The sequence below is a fragment of the Bradysia coprophila genome, chromosome IV, assembly GCF_014529535.1.
Source record: "Bradysia coprophila strain Holo2 chromosome IV, BU_Bcop_v1, whole genome shotgun sequence".
Classification (NCBI taxonomy): domain Eukaryota; kingdom Metazoa; phylum Arthropoda; class Insecta; order Diptera; family Sciaridae; genus Bradysia; species Bradysia coprophila.
In genome coordinates this window covers 2,317,910-2,332,339 of record NC_050738.1, presented here as the reverse complement: position 1 = coordinate 2,332,339, position 14,430 = coordinate 2,317,910, and the positions used below count along the sequence as shown (strand labels likewise).

Below are 14,430 nucleotides of genomic sequence, written 5' to 3'. Positions count from 1 at the left end.
CCTGAGGTTCCTGCAAAATTTCATGGAGATTGGCTGACTAGTTTCCGAGATCGACCGTCGATGGATAGACAGATAGACAGATAGATAGAAACATACAGAGTAAGTTGAAAGATTTTGATTGTTTGGAAAACGTTAATTTGGTGCATTTTCTATCAAAATGACCAACTTCAAAACGATGTATCTCCGGCAATTTTAAAGTTACATAGTCGAGTGATAGCTCGTTTTGCTCGTATTTGAAGCGCGAATAAGATAGAATAGGATTTGTGGTGATACAGGCCAAAGGAAAGAAACTTAAATTCTCGCCTATATATAGTTGCCGCGTCCCAAAAAAATTTCTTCGTTCTTTTTTTGGAAGTTAGACTGCGTCAAGTCCTCCGCTATCGCTCCGGACATGATCTCGTTTGTGGTACACCTTTTTTTAAATCTTTTGAAATACCACAAAGTTCTTTAAAGTAACAATGAAAATTCTGTATCTATGACAGTGACGGTCAAAGGTTTACAGTTTAAAAATAAGCAAAAAAATATAATCCTTCAAATGTTCAGACACAATTCCCTAAATACATGAAGCCAAAGTACTGTTATCTACCGTAACATTGCAAATTATTATAAGTGACTGATAAACATTTACATTTCAGACAAAAACGTAGCACCTATTGCTGAATCTCAAATTGACAAATCAATCCATCATAAAATACGTAATTAGTCCTCATATTTATTCATAAATGATCTGGTGGTACATTTTCATGATAATTTTTAAGTTGTAAATGAGACACGTGCCCACAAAAATTAAAATCCACACGTAGCCTTCATACGAAAAAGCAGGAATTAATATTCATATTTTACTCTTAAAAAATCGTTGAGGTTGCGAAATTCGCACATACGTTTGATGTGATAATAGTATCTTACAAGTCACTGGTCAAGTAAGTGTGTCATGTCAACATGACGTTCAAATCGGGAGAGAGTGTATTCAATTTTCCAATGCGCTCTCAGCATGTGAAATCCATTACAAACCTCGGGATAAAAATAATAAGTCTCGTTTTCGAGTGGTTATTGACCTCGGCCTCGCCTCGCCTCAACAAATTTTACACTGAAGTCAGCCAGGAGGTGAGAAGGGAAATAGATTTATCAAAGTAGGAATTTCGATGCCTTTTCATCACTGTGATGTGGTGAGAGGACCCCATTAATTTATTGCCTTTTATGAGTATCTTCTAAAGAAAAAGAGACTTAAGTAGGATGGTGTTGTTATGTCATGGTTGGCAAGTTATCGCTAAATGTTCTAATTTCGCCCGTACCCATTGCGAAAATGATACAATTTTCAGAGTTCACTTAACCAAACAAAAGTGATCAATTTAAATAATTTTTTCTTTTGAATTTATAATTATGTCATGTATTTGATCAGCTTTTACGTGTCTCCCTTTTTTGCAATAAAAATTAAGTTTCGCCAAAAAAATTATTCATTTCTCATTTTAATTTCCAATAAAGTTGTACATTTGAAAGTAATAAAATGCAGCTCTGGTTCTCGGTTGCAGTAATACTCTACCTGACAACTGAAGTAATGGATAATTTTAATTATTTATTTTTTTGTTCTAATTGAAATTGTGGGGATGAAGTTTTGCAAATTCTTTTCTGTAAAAGTTTAATAACAAATCCTTTAAACCGTTTACGAATAAAAGTTGTCCAGTGAAATAGTTCAAATAATATGAGAAATTTTTAAAATTTGTTGTAAAAAATGCCTTTGGCTTCTGATTCGTATCCAGTATCACCAAAAACTCAATAATCCCACAAATAATATTAATAAAAAAATATGGTTTGACTAATTAACGCAAAATATAAACAAAAAACATGCTCATCTGACAATTTAAGGAAGATCCAATCGATAATTTTTTTCTTCAGAGTTGTTGCTTATCAATCATTCCCGCATTACCAGCTGTACCTGTAAATACCGATGCATTGCCTACGAATGGTGGATCTCCTTTAGCACTTCCATCCGCAGTACCTGAACTTCCAGTCGCAGTACCTGAACTTCCGGTCGCAGTACCTGAACTTCCGGTCGCAGTACCTGATCTACCAGTCGCAGTGCCTGAACTACCACTCGCAGTACCTGAACTACCAGTCGCAGTACCTGAACTACCAGTCGCAGTGCCTGATCTTCCAGTTACAGTACCAGAACTACCAGCTACAGCCTCAATACCTGATCTACCACTAGCTGTTCCTGATCTTCCAGTGGATATACCACTGGCAGTTCCTGATCTTCCAGTTGAAGTTCCCAATCTTCCAATTGGAGTACCTAATCTTCCAATTGACGTTCCTAATCTTCCAATTGGCGTTCCAAATCTTCCAATTGAAGTACCTAACCTTCCAATTGAAGTACCTAATCTTCCAATCGAAGTTCCTAATCTTCCAATTGGAGTACCTAACCTTCCAATTGAAGTACCTAATCTTCCCATCGAAATACCTAATCTTCCAATAGGAGTTCCTAATCTTCCTATTGGGGTTCCTAATCTTCCCATTGACATTCCTAATCTTCCAATTGGAATTCCTAATCTTCCAATTGGAATTCCTAATCTTCCAATTGGAATTCCTAACCTACCAATTGGCGTACCTAATCTTCCTTGTGTGCCAGTCACTAATACAATTCCTGATCTAAACAACTTACTGAGTGGAATTCCTGGCCTAAGTCAATTATCCAGCGTTGGAGATCTGTTATCAACTCTTCCTGGTCTTGGGAACCTTTTAACTGCTTTGCCGACGCTTGGAGGCCTGCCAGGTCTATTATCTAATTTGACAAGTGCTTTAACATCGACATCCGGATTGGGCAACCTACTTCAATCTGTGCTATCTGTTCTAAACACTATATTGGCATCAATTTCAACAGTCACAGGTCTACCCTACGGTAAAGTGAAGATAAGAAAAAGTTCTACTTAGGAGCGGTAATAACAAAAATCTTTTGTCTCATTACAGGAAATATTGTATCTAGCATACCTTTGCTTCGTCCTCTTCTTAATGGCCTTGCAATAAACTTGCCACAACTTTCTGCTCAAGGTGGCACAGGAGCATCAGCTAAACTTCCTTGCGGATTAAAACTAGACGGCCGTGGAGGATTAACTGAACTACTGAACACGGTTTTGGATTTTCTGAGCGGTTTGTTCGTGGCAACTCCAAAGCTTCTCGCTGGTCTACCATTAAGTATTATATTTAATGATCAGAAGAATGATTCACGTAGACAACTGACCATTTTCACGTTATAGATCAAATATTATCCGGTCTTCCCAGTTTGAATGGAATTTTACCGAATTCTATACCATCTGTTCCCGTTGCGCCATCACTACCGGTTTCTACTGCACCTATTTCGTCAGTGCTGGATGGGAATACTTGTGGTCGTTGTGGAGCGTTGATTGATATTCACAACAATGAAATCAACGGATTGAAAATTGTTTTGGGCTGAAGACATTAAAGAGTCAACGCTGCTGCTATCATAACGTTTAATTCAATTCGTTTTTAAACAATATTCGAACGGGCATTCTATTTATGGGCTTGTTGCACCGATAACCGTGGTATGCAGTCGCGTCGCTTTTTAGCTGCATGCATCGGATCAACGTCCCTGTTCAATGATCTTTGTCTACCATTCGGATTGCCATGTGTGTTTATATGGTAGTTACGAGCGGTGGACGTCTTGAAACTTTTTTCACAGAACGGGCACTTGTGCGGGCGTCGATTTTCATGCACACCCCTGATATGCTTTTTCAGAACTTGTTTGCCTCGAAAATTAAAGCCACAAAGGTCGCAAGTTACGCTCAACGTGCCAAGATGTTTCTTTTCGTGTAACTTTTTCCTGTATTCGATGACAAAACGTTTATCGCAGTACTGGCATTTGAAATCCCTTTTATTCGCATGGACGGCCAATTCGTGCACCTTCAAAGTGTATTTACGATTAAAACTTTGGCCGCATTGGTTACACAGAAAATTCTTTTCCAGTTCATCTGTTGGCTGATCTGCATTTTCCGGCGTACCTTCCGCTTTGCACTCAGTCATCGCATGAGATAAATACGTCTGCTTCTTAGAGAACAACGAATCACATTTTAAGCAACGATAGTGTGGCCGATAACTTCCTTCCACTGCAGTTATGACTCCAGGTGGCAAATGGTTCTTTTTGTGCCAGTCGATATTTTTGAACGGGAAGTTGCATATGTCACACATTGTTGCCACATCATCCGTTGCTTTGTGTATGTCCGAGGTGCTGCTCCGATATTTCTGTCTTTCTTCTTTCGTTAAATGAACTTCGGTTTCATGGCGTCGCACACTTGCCAACGATGGACATTCTTTACCACAAATCGCACAGGATAGCCGTTCCTTCGGTAGTGAAGCAATCATCTCCTTATACTCGAATGCTGTCAAAATCATTTTTTTGTCTCCGTCGGTTCGCTTGCCATCTTCCGATGCTTTCGTCAAATTGCTTCGATATTTCTGTCTTTCTTCTTGCGTTAAATGAACTTCGATTTCGTGGCGTCGCAATTGTACCGACGTGGGACAACTTTTGCCACAAATCGCACAGACTAGCTGCCGGTTTTTTGGCAATGAATCTATCAGCTCCTTATACTCGATGGCTGTCAAAAACTGGTTATTCCTTTTTTTGACATATCTCGGAGCCTTCGGCATTTCCTCACGACTTTTCTGCAGATCGATACGACATTTCAGTGCTTCTTCTTTCTCTAAATGCACTTCGATTTCGTGGCGTCGAAGTCTGTGCGTCGTCGGAAATTCTTTGCCACAGACCGCACAGGATAGTCTGTCTATCGGCAATGAAGCAATCATCTCCTTATACTCGATAGCAGTCACAATCATTCCTTTGTCTCTGTTGACCTGAAGATGTCGAGGCGTTTTCTTAACAACCACTCTTGTGGCTCTGTGTGCACGGGTTTCCGTTTTATCATTAACAGTAGAATTGTCTTCATTCAGTAGCTCATCCTTGCAATTTTGGTCATCTACTTCCGCTTCGCACAATTGACGATCACCAACAGTCACAACCTCCAATTTTCTAAAAAAATAATTGTCTCATCAGTTCCTTGGACGAAACAAGTTGTACAGATAGACACTCACCTGGATACGGGATCGAATGCAATGTCTTCTAGGACGTCAACATCCATTTTATCGACCGAACTTTCTCTCGGGTCATCTGACTCAATTTTATAGTCCATATTGACATCAGAGTAATCATCGAATTTGTCGCATTCCAACTTGACATGTTCGATATCGTCCAGCGGAAATGTTTCTCTACAAATGAAAACCAATGAAACACAAATTCGAAGGCATAGCCGGCAAACTTTACTTTGTTGATTCAAGGTTCTCCTGAAAAGATCTTTTATCACCACGCACCGCAACGATGACAATATGTGGCAAGCCATTGAGTTCTTTAAAACAAAAACATCGAGGTTATTAGACCATCTCAAAACATCATCAATTGTCACAAGACTTGAACTGACCACAATATTGAGACTGAATCCAATTTACAATTATGTCGAATCGCTCTTGTAGTGCCGATAATTGTGTTTCCAAGCATTTGATGTCGTCCATGAGACAACTTCGACTTTTCATGGTTAGAGTAGACTTCAGCGAGGCACGATTTGTTTTATAAGTTTCTTTTACGGTAAGTTAATGCTCAAAGTTTCATCCAATTAATGATGAACACTCTGCAAATTTGTAAACTAATTTGTAAGAATTTGTTTTGTTTATCACGCACAAATGTGTCAGCTGTCAAAATAAACCAGTGATGCCATCAGCTGAAAACCAGTCTGAGCTGCAGTTTTTATTAATAGCAACACTGACGATCGCCGAAAAAAATTATTTGTTTCTTATTGAGGGGCAACGTACTTCAATGTGCGTTGTGAGGGTTGATATTTTTGGGAGTAAATAACAAAAAATTGTTAAGACAAGTTAATCATTTGGAGAAAATTTGTCAGCAGAATTAGTTGAGTAAATATACCACCCGCTTCAGGGGATGTTTATCTGGGATGATTGGTGTCTTGCTCATTGATGACCCCTGTGACAAATGACTGCTGTTGGGTCGTTTTTATTTTATAAAAATCTTCGAGTAACTATCAGGCTAAACACTAGAATTTAGAGGATTTCCGAGTTTGTTGATGTTTTCTTCGTTCGTTTGACTTTAACATCGGTTACCTTTTTATTTATATTTGCTCTAATCGTCTTTGATTGAGATTTTTGGCTTTTCATTTTTACCGAATCGCTGACGTTCAGTCCTCGAATTGATTGACCCCACAGCACCCTAAAGGCAATATGATCATGCCGTATGTAATGAATGATGAGAAACTCCTTAATAGAGAGTCTAAACATGAAACGAAATAAGTTTAGAACTGGAAAGAACTTTTAATTAAAAAAATTCCACAGAATCAGGTAATCACAATTGATTTGTCGTCATTTCTTCCTCCATTTCCATCATTAATTCTTCCTTTAATAAGTCTATCTGTAAAAATAGAAAATACTGGACTGTTCAACCGGTCATTTAGCCTTAAAGTCCAAGGAGTGAAGGACCAGGTACAGCTGGATTTATATTTTTTGTATGTGCACCCGATAGCTTTCGACAATGCCCAACGTCATCCAAGGCATATATTATTGTGGATTTCACGCAGATAAGGATATGCAAGTGACACATGACATCCGCCGATAATGCTGATTACTCACAAAGAAGACTCATCTAACGCGATGTGAAGAGGAATTCTTTTGAAAAACAGCCTGCAGAAATCGAACACATTTTCTAGTGGATTTTTTGATATGTGCCTAGATAGGTATTGGTCTCTAGAAGCCAAAACCACTTTCAGCTTGGACGAATTTTTTTGAAAGTGGTTTCGGCTTCCAGGGAGCAATACCTTTCTAGGCACATATCAAAAAAACCACTAGAAAATGCGTCCGATTTGGGCAGGCTGTTTTTCAAAAGAATTCCTCGAAGGATTCTGTCGTATCTAATAAAATGGGAATAATTTACAGCCTTGATGATTTTGGGTGATTTATATGTCAATACGCATAAATTGGATTGCCTAAACGGGGTGTATATCACATTACGGACTCGCTATACCTCGTCTTCGACTTCAAGGAAAAAATGGACACATAAACCAAACATTGAAGAATTACACACAGAACGAAGAACGTAGACAAACACAAACATATCTGAACAATTTTCATCGTTTTCATGTGTATACCTTCGTCTAACCATAAATAAAAGATCTCCCACCGTTTTTTTCAAATCGTTGACGGCTATCTCCAACCTATCCATTCGTATTTGTATATCTGCTACATCTATTTGAAGATTAGCCACATCGCCCTGAAGATTAGCCACATCGCCCTGAAGAACTGCTACAGCATTGTTATTGTTACCTACTTAAGAAAATCATGAATAAGATGTCTTTCACAGGCTTCAATTGGCTTCAATTAATAGAAAATTATTTCTATAGTATCTACTGTGTCATACAAAATGCCATTGCCCTTAAAGAGGCATCAATGCTTTGTTTGGGCGTTTTTTAAGTACTGGATTAGATGATATATTCCATCAGAATCCTTTTTTAAAAATGTACGACCGCAATGACGACCACGAACGAGTTAGCTTTCACCAGTAAATAGCATTTGTAGCAGTTTGAACCAGGGCCTACTTTTTGGAAACTAATTTTTTGAATTTCCCGAAATTTCTCGAGTTTCTTGAACTCGAGAAATTAGTTTCTTGAAATTTCTTGAATTTCTCGAAGTTCTCAAATTTTCTGGAATTTCTTGAAATTTCTCGAATTCGAGAAAATCAAGAAACTTTGAGATTCAAGAAATATTTCTCGAAGTTTCTTGAATTTCTCAAAGTTTCTTGATTTTCTCGATTTTCTCTAAAAGTTTCTAAAAAGTAGGCCCTGGTTTGAACAGCTCTGAGAAAACAGAGCGGTTAATGTTTCGTTAAACTGCTCGCTTTTCTCAGAGCACATTCGTGGTCGTTATGGCGGTCGTACATTTTTCAAAGAGGATTCTGATGAAAAGATATAGTCAAAAATGAAATTTTCCCTAAACATCGATGCCTCTTCACGATTTCTTAAACTATTTGAATGTCGAGTCTGTTGCTATCTCGAATTTCGATGAAATTATTTCGAAAAATCGACTCAAGATCTTGTATTTCATTTCTTATACTATAATACTTCATTAAGAGTTAATTTCTCAAACGTTTCAGTCATCAGTAAACGGTTAAGGACAATTGCTGGCAGTACAATTACATATAACAATTATGCGAAAATCTGGAACTTCATTACTTTTAACATGAATTCTGCGGTAGACGTCCGCATTATGTAGTGGTTAGAGTTTCTTAGAGTTTGTGTATTTACATATCAATGATATTTTGTTCATCGAGAAGGCAAAATAGAAAATTCTAACATGCCATTTTTCAAAACAAAACTTTAGATGAGAATAAATTATTATTGTTCTCCCTAAGGGTGAACAAGGGTTGAGGAAATAAAACTTTTCTCATCAGACGAAGTCTAAGCTACACTCATGAACAATCACTGTTCACAACGCACAACGTGAAACTTCGGAATCCTTTGTCGGTTGAATTGTGACCGGAGAATAGCGACTGGCAATGATAGAGATAACTTGCTCTCGCAAGTGGATCGATGTATAGGATTTTGTCTACATTGTGAAAGTATGCATACTTACCGCAAAACATGTAGCAAAAGAAACACAAAATGATGGTGCAAATGAACAGTGACATAAACAACGAAAATCCGTCCACAAACATCTTTAAAAACAAAATCAAACAAAAAGAAAATCACAAACAAAAATAAATGACTTTGTCCGTTTCTTGACAACTTTGAATCCATGCAGTGCGTTCTCGGCTTGGATTAGCTGTCACATTGGACACTGACGCAAGGTTCTGAAAGAACAGGTTAAGACACTCTGATCACTAAGGCGGTGAAACCAAGGCTCTCAAAGAACAGATGAAGACACTTACGAGCACAAATTTTGACAATTTATACATGTTTTGTTAAATACACTCATTGTAGATTGTATGAAAAGAAAACTTGAAGAATTTTTTTTTTATCAAGTTGACATGGTAAACAATCTGTAATCAGTGTGTTTCACAAGACAAATTGTCAAAATTTGTGTTTCACAGCCTTCGTGATGAAGTCAGAAGTGTCTTAACCTATTCTTTCAGAACCTTGGGTGAAACACAAATTTTGACAATTTAGACTGGTTTTGTTTAGCACGGTGAGCTTCAAAAAAATTTTATTCGACCTCTCGTGGACATGAAATGTTTTTAGTGGTTTTTGTAGAACGAGTAAGAATAACATAACAAGAACATATTTCGATGGGAAAATTTTTAATTAGATCGATTTTTCGTTTTTTTTTGGACCTGCTACTGGTGACTTGTTTGATCACAAAAATATAGTTGCTGTTTAGCTTGAGGTCTAATCTTTACAGCGATACCCATCATGATATTCATGACTACCAACAACCATCTTTTATGAAGCAAAGTCATTCAACTAGGTCGTTGTGAATTTTGAATACGTGGGTTATTTCTATTTTCTCTCAAAAAGAGTTTTTAGTTAATTTACATAATTTAAGGGGTTAATGAAGGCCGCCCTCGGATACTTTTACTTACTGTGATACGAGATAACTAGTTACTTCCCAGTTAAAGTAATCTACTTTTTTTTTTAAGTTTTCTTTACATACAATCTATAATGAGAGTGTTTAACAAAACCCGTCTAAATTGTCAAAATTTGTGTTTCACCCACCTTCGTAAGTGTCTTAAAATGTCCTTTCAGAACCTTGCACTGACGAAGGCGGCTGTTACGCTGATTTGGCCAAGGTTCTGAAAGAACACGTTAAGAGACCCACGAAGGTAGGTGACACCAGATTCTTTAAATTCACTCATTACAGACTGTTTTCTAATAAAATGGCGATCTGCGTGACCTCCACACAGTATACAACCTTGAAAATATCGGTGTCACTGGCTTTGTGATTAACTATGAGGTGTTTCAACCTGTTCTTTCAGAATCTTGGATTGAGCAAGTTGTAACGCAGCTTCAGTTAAAGGCCAAATACAAGTAATCAAGTAAAGTTTATTTAATATATGAAATGATGGATTAGGTGAACATCATACAAGTACTTATATTATTAAAATACTTCAAAAAATAAATGCATGTGAAGGTTTCCCAGAAACCTCAAAACCTGATATCCCTTTTCCGGTTTCACTACTCATTCAGGTTTGCTAAACATTATGGCTTGTTGTCAGTAAAAAAATAAAGATAAAAAAGTTTTCAAACGATACTCCTGATGACACCGCATGTAACTGACATGTCGTTGACTTTAACAGCCGCTTCCTTGGTCACACCACTGTATTTTTTCACCCGGCAAGTTCCATAACTCCATGTAAAGTGAGTGCATTGAGGATTAGCAGCACATATAGCTCCACATTCTTCTCCCTTCGATTTAACACTTCCCAAATCGTTGCCTTCAAATTCACACCCAAGTGCCCAATTTCCATTCCAGGTGAGTGCTTCAGCAATCATGACTCCACACACTCTAGATTTGTCTCTGACTACAAGTGCATCGCTTTGGCTAACCACATTTTGTTTCATCCGACACGTTCCATTATTCCATGTAAAATGAGTGCATTGAGGATTAGCAGCGCATAAACCTCCACATTCTTCCCCTGTCGACAGAACACTTTGTAAGTCGTTGCCATGAAAATCACACCCAAGTGCCCAATTCCCATTCCAAGTGATTTTATCCGAAATGACACCACACACTGCCGACTTGTCTTTGCTTACAAATGCGTCGCTTTTGCTAACCGCGTTTTGTTTCATCCAACACGTTCCACCGTTGTAATCAGTCCATGTGTAATGCGTACAACCTGAGAATGCAACGAAGTTTTTGATACAAAAATTATTGAAGTTGGAGTGAAAAGTCGAACCTGGTGTAGAACCACATCGATGGCTACATTCGGCACCACTACTTCTAACGTCATAAAGACTATTTTTCCAAAAATCACATCCAACCGCCCAATCGTTCGGCAACCAAGTGATGCGAGAGACATTTTCAACAATCCCACACACTGATTCATTATCATGGCTAACGTGTGCATCGCTTTGTGTCACTCGGTTTTTCTTCATCCAACAAGTTCCACCATTATAGGCGTTCCACGTGAAATGTGTACAGCCTAATGGAAAAGAAATTTCCAATAACATGCAAAAGTCATTTATGATCAGTGGAATGAAAGTCGTTACTTGGCGTAGATGCGCACCGATCACTACAATATTCTCTTGGTATCTGGGCATTTGTTAAGTCGTTTCCTAAGAAGTAACAGTAATTGATCCCATTATCATCATTTGAGGATTCTTTGTGTGTATGAGCAGTGACTTCTGAAATGGTGCATGTAAAATGCGATCTTTTCTCAAATCTTTATTCGGAGATTCTAACCTGTAGGTGGTAATGGTAGCGTAAGTACGTTCTCTTCAATCCAATCAATATATTTTGCAACATCAGTGAAAACAACATATTCGTCAACCTTACACAGATCTCGACGTTCTCCTGGTCGAACCTGAGTTAATGATACAATTCCTCGTATACGATAAACTCCTTCATCTTCAAATACGATTCCACCACCGCTGTCACCGTTACATGCAGTTGTTCCTGGATTAATGTTAGAGTATTTGAGATATTAAAACATTTTCTAGTGAACGGTGAAAAGCCTACCATTTCGAGAACCAGCACAGAATGCAAAATCCGAGAGGAATTGGCCGTAGAAAGCATTGTCGCTACCAAGACAAGTGGCTATACTAACCACTGGCATAACCGCTTGTTGTAGGGTGTATGCAATTTTATCGGTTTTCGTAACGCCAAAACCAACTACTGTACCTGGTTTGCCCACAACTTCCGATAAATCGATTTTATTTGCGCTCCACAAACAGATGGGCTGAACGTAGTCGTTGAAAGTGACTTTGGTTGCAAGTGAAATGATAGCGATGTCGTTTCTCAAATTGGAGATGTTATAGTTTGGATGAGGAATGATCTTAAAGGCCTGTCGAGCGGTTCAATGGAAAAATATTTTTTCTTGATTTCCATCCTAAAGTCCATTTCACTCTGTTACAATTATACCTCAAATTCTTGACTGTTTGGGCCAGAAACTTTCAAATTATTTCTTCCCAATTGAATCAACACTCTGGACGGCACTATTGGCTGGCCATTTTCGTGAACACAATGAGCTGCAGTTACGATTGCATTCGAATTCAGTAACGTACCACCGCATTTATAGTTAATATTCACATTAACATCGATATGCAAAATGCTTGCATGCCATGGCCAAAATCCTTCTTTCGATGCAGACCCATCCACAATAAGTGCTTCATGTTTCAATAATCGCCTGCCACAGGTAACTGATTTAATTTTGTGTCCATGCACTTTGATTTCATAGTTACACAAAACCAATATTGCTATTGCGATCTGGTGAAGCTTCATATTTATTCACACACAAAAACAACACCTGAGTTTGAACAATTTAATAATGCACACGGTTATACCTCAATCAGTCGACAAAGACTAAACGAGATCTTAACAAAATGTTTATGTTTCACCACCTCGATCGTAGTTCGGTCAATAGATGCGAATACCTGATTCTCTCAATATATTTCCTTATACGTACTTAGTTTGCGGAAATTTACAGAGCAGAAACAAACTGATGAGAGAATGTTATATACCGTAAAGTGTTGGAGTGTTGTCTTTATACGACTGAACTAGCATCGCTTGATTCTCGGCGGCTTGATTGGTATGTTTATAAAATCGAACGACGTTAAAAGACAAGTTTGTTTTGTTTATATTATTTACGCAAATCAACAAAAAAATAAAGCAAAACTGCGAAGAAGGGAATTTCCCGAGTGAATTTTCTTAGAATCATTGTGACAAGTTTTGAAAGCCTTAAAATTATGATTAATGAGAGAAGACAAAAGATATCAGTTAATTTCTTGTGTTCAATATGTTGTGAAAATAAATCGATCAAGTGATCTGATAATCTGATGTTTTTTTTTTGTATTTCTAATGCGTTCAACATTTTAGTCAAAAATATTTGATTATATGGAATGTCATTGAATGTTCCGAACATGCCAGTATAGCTCCGAGAATAATTCTTCTTCATTCGAAGTACTGACAAGCAAATTTGATTTAACGTTATTCAAGTGGTGGCAGTTCATAATATGCTCTGATGTTTGATCATCAACGTTACAGAAAGTACATTTCGGCGATGTTACAACTCCAATGCGAGCCAAATGTTTATATAACAAATCATGTCCTGTCAGTCTTCTGAAATTTGCAACGTAGATCTTCCGGCTGTTCGATATTACCGACTGTTGATTTATACTCGACCAAGATTTTGTTTCGGATATATTGTGTTGATGATATTTGATCGCTTCCGCCACATTCATTTCGATACTTTTTTTTGCGTCAGAAAATTTTTTAATGTTTCTACGCTTCCCTTTTCCCGATGTGAATCGTCGGCATTTGGTTGGATAATTCAAGACGTACGACTCGTAAGTTGATTTAATTTTATGAATGATTGAAGGTTTCGATTTAAGCCGTTGTTCCACTGCATGGAAAGTGTTCCATAAACTATTCGGTGTTCGTTGTATACGTTCGAACATTTTCATGGCTGCTTCCTCGCAAGCGAATCGGATTGGTTTAATACCCGAAAACATTTCCATGGCGGTAATGGGCGTTGATTTGACTCCTCCAGTTATCATTCTTAAAGCTTTGTACTGAACGATTTCAAGTTTTTTCAACATTGACGGACTGGCACATATCAGAAGTTCGTGACCGAATGTAAGAACTGGTAGGATGTATGCTTTGTATGTCAAGGTCAGCGTGTCTTTCGAGGCTCCCCATTTTGTGCCAGAAAGTCTTTTCAAAATTTTCATTCTGTTTTCAGCCTTTTCAACCACTGATTCTACATGAAATTTGAATGTAAGACGCTGATCCAGTTCAATCCCGAGATAACGTTGTCTTTGGGTTTCTCGGACTGTTGTTCCATTATAAAATAATTCTGGTTTTTGTGAACTATTTGCCATTGAAAACAATTGATAAAACGTTTTCTCCACGTTCACTTCCATTTCGTTTGTCTGTACCCAATCCTTCAACTCGTCCAAAGCGCAGTTCATTATTGATTCAATGGTTGTCATATCATCGCCAGAGACGACAATTGCCAGATCGTCAGCAAACATTACTATTTCGACTCCAGTTATTGAACGTAGATTCTGACACAGATCGTTCACCATACAGTTGAACAATGTTGTACTCGACACTGCTCCTTGTGGTAGGCCCCTTCTGACTTGTTTGAACGAAGACGTCTTATCATGACAGCGAACGGCAATAAATCTTTGGCATAAGAAGTTATGAATGGAATGA

The 14,430-nt window shown here is 37.8% G+C and overlaps 3 protein-coding genes across 5 annotated transcripts; 1 reads left to right on the top strand and 2 right to left on the bottom strand.

The window, feature by feature from the left end:
- Positions 1-1,431: 1,431 nt before the first annotated feature.
- Positions 1,432-3,491, top strand: LOC119066455 (PPE family protein PPE34-like). 2 transcript variants are annotated; one of them, XM_037168958.1, is made up of 5 exons: positions 1,432-1,552; positions 1,894-2,281; positions 2,594-2,893; positions 2,962-3,186; positions 3,249-3,491. In XM_037168958.1, exons 1-5 carry the CDS (start codon positions 1,505-1,507, stop codon positions 3,443-3,445), a joined length of 1,158 nt encoding a protein of 385 aa, XP_037024853.1. In that variant the 5' UTR covers positions 1,432-1,504; the 3' UTR covers positions 3,446-3,491. The 2 variants fall into 2 exon arrangements, with proteins under 2 accessions (XP_037024853.1, XP_037024852.1); XM_037168957.1 differs by having other exon boundaries at positions 1,894-2,893.
- Positions 3,492-3,501: 10 nt separating this feature from the next.
- LOC119066454 (zinc finger protein 652-B-like) lies at positions 3,502-5,766 on the bottom strand. The gene is made up of 4 exons (XM_037168956.1): positions 5,481-5,766; positions 5,327-5,408; positions 5,098-5,271; positions 3,502-5,035 (listed from the first exon to the last, which is right to left on the bottom strand). The coding sequence occupies exons 1-4, from the start codon at positions 5,590-5,592 to the stop codon at positions 3,523-3,525; spliced, it is 1,881 nt and encodes a 626-aa protein (XP_037024851.1). The 5' UTR covers positions 5,593-5,766; the 3' UTR covers positions 3,502-3,522.
- Positions 5,767-10,077: 4,311 nt separating this feature from the next.
- On the bottom strand, positions 10,078-12,787 carry LOC119066670. 2 transcript variants are annotated; one of them, XM_037169256.1, is made up of 6 exons: positions 12,136-12,783; positions 11,734-12,058; positions 11,458-11,670; positions 11,265-11,399; positions 10,952-11,197; positions 10,078-10,891 (listed from the first exon to the last, which is right to left on the bottom strand). In XM_037169256.1, exons 1-6 carry the CDS (start codon positions 12,493-12,495, stop codon positions 10,296-10,298), a joined length of 1,875 nt encoding a protein of 624 aa, XP_037025151.1. In that variant the 5' UTR covers positions 12,496-12,783; the 3' UTR covers positions 10,078-10,295. The 2 variants fall into 2 exon arrangements, 1 of the variants encoding a protein (XP_037025151.1); XR_005085783.1 differs by lacking the exon at positions 10,078-10,891 and having other exon boundaries at positions 11,057-11,197; positions 11,265-11,410; positions 11,461-11,670; positions 12,136-12,787.
- Positions 12,788-14,430: the final 1,643 nt, after the last annotated feature.

Excerpts from the sequence above, each read along its gene's own strand:
- LOC119066454 (XM_037168956.1), bottom strand. The coding sequence starts at position 5,592 with ATGAAAAGTCGAAGTTGTCTCATGGACGACATCAAATGCTTGGAAACA. Across the intron at positions 5,272-5,326 it reads GAGAACCTTGAATCAACAAA|AGAAACATTTCCGCTGGACG; the intron begins GTAAAGTTTGCC and ends TTTCATTTGTAG. Across the intron at positions 5,036-5,097 it reads GCATTCGATCCCGTATCCAG|AAAATTGGAGGTTGTGACTG; the intron begins GTGAGTGTCTAT and ends TTATTTTTTTAG.
- LOC119066455 (XM_037168957.1), top strand. The coding sequence starts at position 1,505 with ATGCAGCTCTGGTTCTCGGTTGCAGTAATACTCTACCTGACAACTGAA. Across the intron at positions 1,553-1,893 it reads TACTCTACCTGACAACTGAA|AGTTGTTGCTTATCAATCAT; the intron begins GTAATGGATAAT and ends TTTTTTCTTCAG. Across the intron at positions 3,187-3,248 it reads TCTCGCTGGTCTACCATTAA|ATCAAATATTATCCGGTCTT; the intron begins GTATTATATTTA and ends TTCACGTTATAG.
- LOC119066670 (XM_037169256.1), bottom strand. The coding sequence starts at position 12,495 with ATGAAGCTTCACCAGATCGCAATAGCAATATTGGTTTTGTGTAACTAT. Across the intron at positions 11,671-11,733 it reads CTGTGCTGGTTCTCGAAATG|GAACAACTGCATGTAACGGT; the intron begins GTAGGCTTTTCA and ends ACATTAATCCAG. Across the intron at positions 11,198-11,264 it reads TCGGTGCGCATCTACGCCAA|GCTGTACACATTTCACGTGG; the intron begins GTAACGACTTTC and ends CTTTTCCATTAG.